General features: G+C 37.6%; 1 protein-coding gene across 9 annotated transcripts in view; it reads right to left on the bottom strand.

Moving 5' to 3' along the window:
- Positions 1 to 2,380: 2,380 nt before the first annotated feature.
- The window catches only part of esrrga (estrogen-related receptor gamma a), a 263,653-nt gene continuing 255,993 nt past the window's right edge, over positions 2,381 to 10,040 (bottom strand). For all 9 annotated transcript variants that reach the window (XM_016674828.1, XM_016674825.1, XM_016674823.1 and 6 more), the window contains one exon: positions 2,381 to 8,113. In XM_016674828.1, coding sequence (XP_016530314.1) covers positions 7,869 to 8,113 — 245 coding nt within the window. In that variant the 3' untranslated portion in view covers positions 2,381 to 7,868. The remainder of the gene's footprint in view (positions 8,114 to 10,040) is intronic.

Genomic DNA, 10,040 nt, shown 5'->3' with positions numbered 1-10,040 from the left:
AGAGGAAAAGAAAGTCCTGAGAACAAAGTCTGTGGCTGGACTGTCTATGTGAGGATAAGTACTGCAGGAACAATCAAAGAATAGCTTTATAGATGTCAAGGTACCAGTGTATCAGTCTATGGATTGATAACGATGATCACCTCACCTGAGACACACAAAGCTCACGCTGTCCTCCAAATATCCAGATCTAAAAATTTAAGTGTCTTTATGTGTTCTCTGTTGAACAAGAGGAGTTCAAGTCTCTAAAACATTGAGCTAAAATATTACTCGTATTAGTGCCAACCTGCCACACATCAGCACCTTGCAGGTCACACAGCCTAGAACAGAAATGAACACCGTTTGCGACTCATCCTGTTCACTCTGGATCAAGACAAATCTGATCCAGATTTTTTTTCATTGGAGTAAGCAGTCAACTACACAGAAATAGTTTTTAACAAAGACATCAAGCTGTTAATCTGACAGCTTTGACGTCAAGTAAAAAATAATAAATTCAGGGTTTCTGGAGAATGTAGCAATATTAACTCAGCTTTGCAACAGAACATTGTGTAAAAGAACATAAAAATGAAGACACCACTCAAAATGTGTAACTGGAGGTAGAGGCAGATTAAAGATCAACAAAGATATTGAAGAAATAATAAAAATTATTGAGTTGTCAGCTTGTAGCCCAAGGCTCCTTGAGGTTTATTTTGTCAAGTATGAATAATGTTTGGAAACGTCAAAGCATGAGAGGAACACAGAGGGCTGGAAGTTACCACACACGTTGCCACTCAGCAGCCAGGCAGCTCCTCAGATCAGCAGCTGGATGAGATGCATTTTGCTCAGGACTTGCTGCCTCAAACAAAGGACTTCAGGTTTAGTGGTCTCCTGATCTTGATTGAAGGATGTGGAGTAGAAAGATGTACTGGGGTGTCGTCATGGTAATGTGGAAACTGCTGTGTGTGTTTTTTTGTTTTTTTGGTTTTGGTAAAGTTCATAACTGAGCCTTCACCTATGGCCTTAAGGTAGGAATCATGAACAAAAGATCAAGATCAAAAATATAATTCTCTTTCTTTGTTGGGTTAGTTGCGCTGAAAGGATTCAACTGAGGTGGTATGGAAGCTCAACAATATGCCTCTTAGGATAAAATGGGCTGGAAAATGTCACTAAGAACAAAGACGTCTGGGTTGTCTTCTTGGACCTGTTTCAATGTTATTTTTTTATTTTTTAGAAAAAAGTGAAAAATCATTTTCACAATATTTATGTATAACAATATATTGTCATATATAATGCAGAAAGAAGAGATCACACAGAAGCAGGCAAAAGACACAAAAGATACTTGGAGAAGCGAAGGTGCAAGGAGAAATCCAGATGAAGCCAGAAGGCAGCGAGGGGGCGAGGGGGTAAATAAAAGAGTTAAAGTGGGCATTAGCGATGCGGCGTGTGGAACCCACTCTAACACATGTTCCACAAGGTTAACGATAAGAGCCCCGTAGCAGCCGAAATGCTCAAGTAGCTTTTATTATATCATAATAATCAATCAAAAATAAAATAAAACAAATGAACTCCAAAAGGCAACCAAGTAAAATAAAACATCTGTGCGGAGGGCTGAGTGAGCGGGCAGCAACTTAAACCGAAGAGTGAGAAGAAAGTGTGCAAGAAGGCTATAAAAAATGATTCGCTCCACTAATATCTTCTTATGACATCTAGTTGAAAAATATTTGCCTGCAGGTCAGGGCTCCCCCCTGTTAGGGAAAAAGCTTCTTAAAACCCTTCATGGTTATATGCTACATTAAATATCTGCCCTCTGCATCCCATTTACTGTTGCTGGGTACTGACAAGGGGGGGAACGAGGGAGCCATTGGTTCAAAAAGGTGTGATCTTGAGCGAGAGACTAAGAAATAAAAAGACACGACCAATGCGAATTTTAGAAATGAAACTCATTAAAACAGAGATATAACCTGGTTATCTAAAGTAGCATAAGAAACTGAGTCTGACAGTTTTTGTCACAGAGAATGACGAACCGACAGCCACTTTAAGGGGAACCCCATTTCCTGTCTGATTTATGTTTGATTTCACTTCTTGTCATTGTGTACATGCAGTCTGTATGTGTACTTCTTGAAAAGAAAAAGAGTCTGTGTGAGTGTTTTCTGTTTGAAACCTGGTTATATAGATTTGGCTTTGTGACATTACAATGCCAAATGTATCTACTTGGTTGTCCTAATAAGCTTCCATATGTAGGAAAACTATAAATCGACTTCTGTATCTCATGCTTGCCGTAGTCTTCTTGTCTTGCAAAACTGACAACCAGAAAAATAGCTTGCTTCCTATTTGCCGATACTCTAGTTGTGGCAAATCATTATTTAGAAAATAAATGTAAAAAAAATCAGACACAGGAGGCTGATTTCAAAACTGGAAGCCTGGTTTTAATTGATATTGCTCTACAGTAATAATCCTGAAAGGCATAGTTTGAAGTAACACATGTAATGTTTTAACCCATAATAGTTTAAGTTACAGAATCATAGGTCTCTCTTTTTGCAATGAACAATATATACAATGTGAAATAAATACATTTACACAAATGGACATTATTGTTGGAGCACACTTGTATGATACACGTCACAAAAATATACAGGTTATTGTTTTTCTTTTTTTTTTGTTCTATTTATTGATGTGAAGCACATCTAAAATCTACAGACATGTTTTTTAATAATACTAGACGGTCTTCTCTTGTCAGTAATTCTTCACCACTCAAGCGCCTTGTTATCCTTGCGCATCTATTTTGTCCCCCAAAAGTTTCTCTCTCCGTTAAATATTCCCACTTTTGCAAATTCAGACTGGAGACAGGCTGCAGCACAAGTGGCAGTTACATTTTGGGATTAAATATAACTAAATGACAAATATTGTAGAGCTGTAGGATGCTAAATTTTGGTCTTTGTAGATTTCAGGTGGAGCCAGGGGAGACAGTCAGCCATGATTGGCCACTATGGGTCAATCAGTTTCCCCTTTACTCCATTTAAACTCTTCTAAAATGGAGTATTTGCGTCGAGTGAGGGCAATAAGATGTTACCCAAAGTGCAAACTGGTCAAAATCTTGGTATCAGAAGCCCACCAAAAAATCCCTAGACAGTCAATCCTTCTTCCACTGTTACTTGTGGAAACACCAGGTTTGGTGGTTGTAATACTGTAGATTACTTCTAAATGCAGAATCCTAATAAAAAGACATATCATCATTTGGCTATACAAGGTAACACAAGAAATGTGCAACTTTAGCTTCGTCATCTTACATTGTCTTCAATCCTAACAACAAAAAAAGTGCATAAGGTAAAATGCTCCCCTCCACACAAATTGTGGCGCTAAGTCAGATCAAAACCTGGACAAAGCCTCTGAGTTCAGAGGAAAATTTCTTTCAGTCATCCAAAATGGCCCTGGCCGGAATAAGTGTCATCTGCGTAAACCATTTCTGAGCACACAGACTCAGTTCAGCGTTAATCACCTCGGAGAGAGTTTAAACACCCTTCAGTGTGTTGAATAGGTCAGGAGTTCACAGGGACACTAATGACAATAGACAAATAAATAAAAACAGCAACAAAAAGACAAAGAACAGTTGGAAGAGAGCACCAATCTTCCACACCCTTTGTTCGGTATAATGTACAGTGGACAGTATTCAACACAATTTGCAGGGGGACAGTGGTCAGACATAGTAGAATTTACAACCAAAACAGCAAAAATCAACTCTTATATTCAGAACTTAACATACAAATCGTTTATCTGTGTTCTGCTAATTTTACTCTCTTAAAACAACATATGGCAATGTTGGTGATGGTGTGATTTTAAGTATGTATTTTAGAGTTTAATTTTACTGGACTGTACCATGAATGTCTTGGAGAAGATAATCGGGTTTCTTTATTAGGGAAAGAAAGAAAATTTTTTTTTTTTGTTGGTTTTTCTTGTTTTTCTTTTGAAACGGCAAAAAATAATGGCTGAGCTGAGCTTTACAGAGGGCAGATCTGTACAGTGAATTTATCAAAAAAAGTGCCACCTATGAATTACTCAAATGTCCTTTTATTTCAGCTTTATTTACCTAAAGATATACAGAATATTTTATTCTACAGGAATGTTACACAAATTATCAGTTTCTTCATTTAGATATTTGATATTTAATTATGTATAGCTGGGTAGAGATGAATGCTGTAATTTGATCGTGATAGCCAAGTTAAAGAGCCTTATGTCATGTTTGGTTCATTTTTAGCAACTCCAGTGCCCAGACCCCAAAGTACTGATAGACAGAAAGACAAACAACATGGCCTCTACTCTACTCTGTTGTCTAAAGAAGAAGCACACAGCACAAATCACTACAAGATAAAGTACACAGCAACATCTTAAAAAGACTCAACAGAGGAGAAAAGAATGAAATCATAGACGATTTACAAACGGAAGCTGATCAAAGAGAGAGAGAGCTCTTGCTCTTTTTCTTGACAGAAAAAACAGCAAACATGAAACGCACGGGCTGAACTACATTGTTCCCCCCCGTCCATTTTCTTGATTTTTATTTATTTTTTTTAACAATAAAATGTATTATGTTAGAATTATAATCTGCATAATTTACAATATACAGCAAGGTTAAAGAAGGTAGAGGAAATGCCCCTTACTAAAAATATTGATGGTTGATACAGGACATGTGTTGTTAGAGGTCAACTACACTTAAATTGCTGCACTCCTCAGCTGTGAAATGTTGCAATTTTACATTAGATTACAGTGTCATCTACAATAGATCTTTTGGCATTCTTATTTGGCTTTAAAAATTACATACAGTAAAGAAAGAAAGAAAAAAAAAAGAAGTAAATGTCAACTGTCTACCTGTTATGTATGCTTCCTGTTCCAACTGTAAAACCCAACTGTGTCCCACCCTTTTCCGATTCTTTCTTCTAGAGAAACTATGTGACTTTAAACATGAAATATGTTCTTTACAGTTAACAAAATACATGAGGATTACCGCCATAAAAATGTGTTCCTCATTTTAAGCCATTTAAAGCTACAGTTTAGCTTAGATAGATATTCACATCTTAAATTACTATTCGGAAAGGCCTTAACAGTCCAGTTTATACACAAGCTAATGAGGCAGATTTAAAAGACGAGTCACAAGCTAATTAGGTAGTTAGCCAGACAGGAAGGAGGCACGTTAATAAATATTAGTAGAAATGCATTTTGATAAACTCTTCCATTCCCTTTTGTCTGAAAGCCTCTTTTTATTATCTTCACTCTTTCTGATGCCGTTATGTTTACTTTCGATTTAACCGTCCATTAACAAGAAGCCAGCTAGCATAGACTGTATAAGGATCAACTGTCAGGCCAAGGAAATCTAATTTCCAATGGCGAAGAGGGTTTATATCAAAATCTTTACATTTCACCGTATTTGTAACCTCATAAAACTTTGTTTTCATAGAATTTTCAAATTCAAATTGTATAGTTTTAGCATTGACGACTATTATATAATTATGCTGTAATTGCAATTCGAATGGTTACCAAAGCATCATGTGATGAACTTGAAGAGTTGAAACACAAAAGAGCCCTTTAAATCAACTGGTGATGTTACGGGAGCCAATCCTCTCAGAACCACTTTTACACAGTCTATGACAGCAAGCAGACAGGAAGTGGTATGAATATGGCATTCAATCAGAATGATGTTTTGATTTAGTTAGCACCGTTGCTTTTCCAAACAAACTTTGATTTAATGAGGCTTCACAGCTGAACCCAAATACATCCTCCTACTGGCGCTACTTGATAAACTGAATATATTATTTGTGAGTCCCAAACAAACTCTCGTCCCTAAATCTGATCAACTTTATCCACAAAGATGACAAGGACATTTTATGTAGCGACTTTAATTCCTGGTCCATACTGCCTGCAGCTAACAGTCTTTACCAAATTTAGAGTCGAGTGTCTTCCAACAGCTTATAACAAGTTTTACAGAGAAAGAAAAGCAGCATTTTTTTCCATTTAATACATCTTTTCCCCAAATTTGAGACTGGCACAAAATGTTAATATTGCAGACTTCGTCCAAATGCCCTTCGTCCCCCTATTAAAAACCACTATTGCTCAGAGTTTTTAAGACAAACTGAATTGTTAACACATTATTACTTGTGATATTTGTTACATATATGTGATAATGTTGACAGTGGTCTGGCTGATGGAAATAAAAGAAAATACATTGACTTACTCGGTTGTGAGAAGATCATTTTTAAATATAAAACAAAGCTGGGATATACGTCATATACAGGATGAAAATATTTACACTTATATTGGTATTACCATTGTGATTCTTCTTTTTAGGAGGAAAAAAAAAGAAAGACAAGTTATTTTAAAGCAAAAAGCAGTTCTTAAGTTAGTTGAGTCAGCAAACCTTTCCAACTGATTTGTATTTTGTCTCAATCTTCTGCTACATTTCTTGAGAGAGTCACAAGACATGGCCGCAAGAAATGAGCTGGAAGTCGCGAACACTTTAGGGTGATGAGAGCAGTAGTGAGGCGAGACTGTGGAGTGTGGATGGTGATCTTGGGCCAGACCGTTTCTAATGGCACACAGAGAGTGAAACTGCTACTGGTGCTGTATGTGGAGAGCTGCAACCCTGGATCCCAAACGGCTAAAAAATGTTTCAAACGGATATCCAAACACAAGAGGGGCAAATGACAGAGTATTTACCTCCAAGGAAAATGTGAACTATTTAAAGGTTTTCGTTAGGAAGACAGTTTTGATTCACAAGTCTGATTATGGTGTTGAATATCAACACAAGTCGAGTGTTAAGACTCAAATGCAGTCTTATAGGCCAACAGACAATAGCGTTGTCTAGCTGCCATTTTTTTTTTTTTTTTTTTTAAATCGCTCTTAGTTTCATCAGCAGTACAAACACAGCTGACAATTTTGGTTGACTAGAATCAATCGTCTTCCTGAAGCAGAAGCTACTCAGGTGCTACTGAAAAAAGGGAGTCATGGAAAACCAGAGAACCAGAAAATGTTTAAAGTGTTTGTTTCCATTCCTGGTCCTAGGTGCTCTAACCCAGCAACAACCATAAGAAAAACTGACAAGCGGAGGGCAAACTTTCTTTCTTTTTTTTTTTTTTTTTTTTAGGTCCAGGACTGGAAACAACCTAAAACCAGAACAGATTGGGGTTATGACTGTAAAGTTTGCTGGCATCCTCTGAATGGGTGGTTCCATTCTTTGGCAGGGCAAATATCCTCTTCTTTTATTTCAGTCCATCCATCCGACCTTCTCTGTACATGTACACCTACAACAAATGTCAGTATTTTCTATGCATTGATTCCCCCTCCCCCCCCAATCAGTTCGTGTTGAACTTTAAAAAATTATTTTATATCGAATGGGAGTGTGGAAAGAAAACGTGGGTATAGTCTGAGAGTCTTTCAGGACTAACGTGGAGAGTTTTATTGTCTATTATGTTTCCTCAGTTGTCTTTCATTATACATTTTAAGTGTTATTTGATGCATAAGTGTTCTGTCACAATCTGAATTTCTGGTAATTGTTACATAACTGCCATGGAGTGCCTGTTCTGACCTGTCGTCTTTCACTGGCCGTTTGTAGGGTTGAGTCCTCCTGTCCCTGTCTTCATCAAAAAAAGGTTCCAGTGAACGCTCCTTAAGTCAACAACTAGTGCTTTAGGGTTCAGGTGTCAGGTTTTGATCGATTCTGCAGGGGATGTGTCAGCCAACAACTCTTAAGAACATATCTGTGTGTGTTTGCACGTCTGTGTCTGCAAGTATAGGAGTATCTGCATGTAAAAGAACAAGAGGTCATTCGAAGTTGTTGATCAAAGTTTGACATGTAGCTCGAGTCACTCAGTCCAGCGTCCATCTATCCTTCCGTCCAGTCTCCGCCCTCAGACCTTGGCTTCCAGCAGCTCCAAGAAGAGTTTGTGCATTGGGACCTTCCCATCCTGCTTGATGCTGTAGAAATGCTGCACAGCCTTGGTGGAGGTCTGACGGAGTAAGGGGAGAGTCATAAGCAGCTTGCCGGCCCGGCGGGGATCCTCCTGGTGTTGGGAAGCCTCATAGTCCTGCAGGGCCTCGTGGAGCACGTCCTGGAGCTTCTGTACTGCATCCACATCCTCAATGTGCATGGAGTCTGGTCAGAGAGGAAAAGTCAAATTTAGGATAAAATTATAAAATTATAATTTTATAATGCTACAATGAAAAAAAAAAAAAAACGGTCTTGCTGTCTTTGGTGGGAAAAGACATCAAATATTTGTGAAAACTGGCAATCTGTCAACAAATTGTTTTAGTCAGACGACTAAACGACATTTTCGTTTAGTCGTTGAAGAGATTTAATTCTTGGTCATTTCCTACCTATCTGACTGTTAATTCCATGCAACAACTGCTAATCATTCCCCAAAGTTTTTTTTGCATTTCTGAAAATATGTAAATTCAACAGTGTGGTCAACAGATCTAGATTAGGATCTAGATTAGGATTTAATCCAAAATCTGGGATTTATATTTCTGACTTCAAAAGCAAATAGAAGTTCAAATGATTTTTTGAGCAAATTTAAAACGATCAAATTGAAATAAAAATCTGTAAAAAAAAAACCCAACTGATTATTAAGCATAGATTCATTTAGTCAAAAATCTGATTTTTAGTGGCATTGAGACAAAAACATTAAATGACATTGTTTTAATGTTTTGTAGCCTCCACTAAAAACATGGCTGTAATTTGACCATCACATAAATCCAGACACTAGTTTTCTCAATGTCTGCGAAGGGTGCGCCTGTGGGTGTGATGAATGGACAGGTGAAAAGATGAGTGGGAGGATAAGAAAGAGATAGATTCTTGAAACGATGAAGAGATGCAGCAACAGCAAACATAGTTTCTGTGTGTGTGTGGAAAAACCTGCAGCTGCTCACGTCTACGCTCTCTTGGTGTGTTTGGACGTACAGCAGTAAAGGATGAGATTGTCTCAGTAATAATGCTCCGTATCGCCCCTTTGGGATGCAAAGTCCTAATGTGAGCTGGCCTTTGGCTCACAACCTCCGATCAATGTACTGATCAATGATTACATGCATGTTAAATAATAATTACAAGTCAACTATCAATGGCCGCTGCACTTATACCGCAGCCAGCTTTCCACATAATATGGTTTTAATCACTAGAGGCACATTAACATGCACACAAGTTTAAAAACACACCGTAAAGACTAAAAAAAAATAAATAAAAATACGAGAGCAGAAGAGAATAAAACCAAAAGAACCTGGTTACTGACATTAAAATCCAGAGGAAACGAACAAAAACGATGATGCTCAAAGAGACGAAACGAGTCAACATTTACACAAAGATTTGCGCATTGACACACACAAAGACACTGAATTACGCGCTGCTGAATTTAGGGAGGGTAATACATACATCAGTATGCAGGACGAGAGCGGTCAGCGGGCTGATTTCTTTGGGATCAATAGAAAGCTCAGTCCATCAAATTTTTGGGTTGAGATCAGATGTTGTGTTTGTATTTTTAGAGGATGTAAAGAAAGGAGGAGGTGGATGAATTTATTAAAAAAAGATGAGCGAGATATAAATATATGATCAAAATTGTATTATTATTTTTAAAATAATTTCAGGCCAAATATTAAGTGAATGTACATTTCATTATGTGGACATAGCTTCTGCTGACAAGTCAGTATAGGAGTACTATTAATAAACTCCATAAAAAAAAAAAAAACAATTCTACTTTTCTTTATCGTTTAATTTAAAGTGAGGACCCTCCTCATGTGCAGCCAGTACTTATCGGGATGAAGTTATATGGAAATTTAATGAGTTTCACATGATTTTTATTAGTGTAGAGTTTAAGCTGATAGACGTGGCTTCTGCCTGTGCCATGACCTGCTGTAGCCTCTCAAGTAAAACAGCGGACTTTAATGAGCACGAGCACATAAGGCTGTTAAAAGTGAACATGTTAACACGGAACTAATTCACACATAAACGAGGGAAAACACAAGCATGAGCGCACGCACACACACACACACACACACACACACACACACACACACACACACACACACACACA

This window comes from Poecilia formosa, unplaced genomic scaffold (assembly GCF_000485575.1).
Source record: "Poecilia formosa unplaced genomic scaffold, Poecilia_formosa-5.1.2 Scaffold102, whole genome shotgun sequence".
In the NCBI taxonomy this organism is placed as follows: Eukaryota; Metazoa; Chordata; class Actinopteri; order Cyprinodontiformes; family Poeciliidae; genus Poecilia; species Poecilia formosa.
The sequence above is the reverse complement of the archived record's forward strand: the minus strand, read 5'-3'. Positions and strand labels throughout refer to the sequence as shown.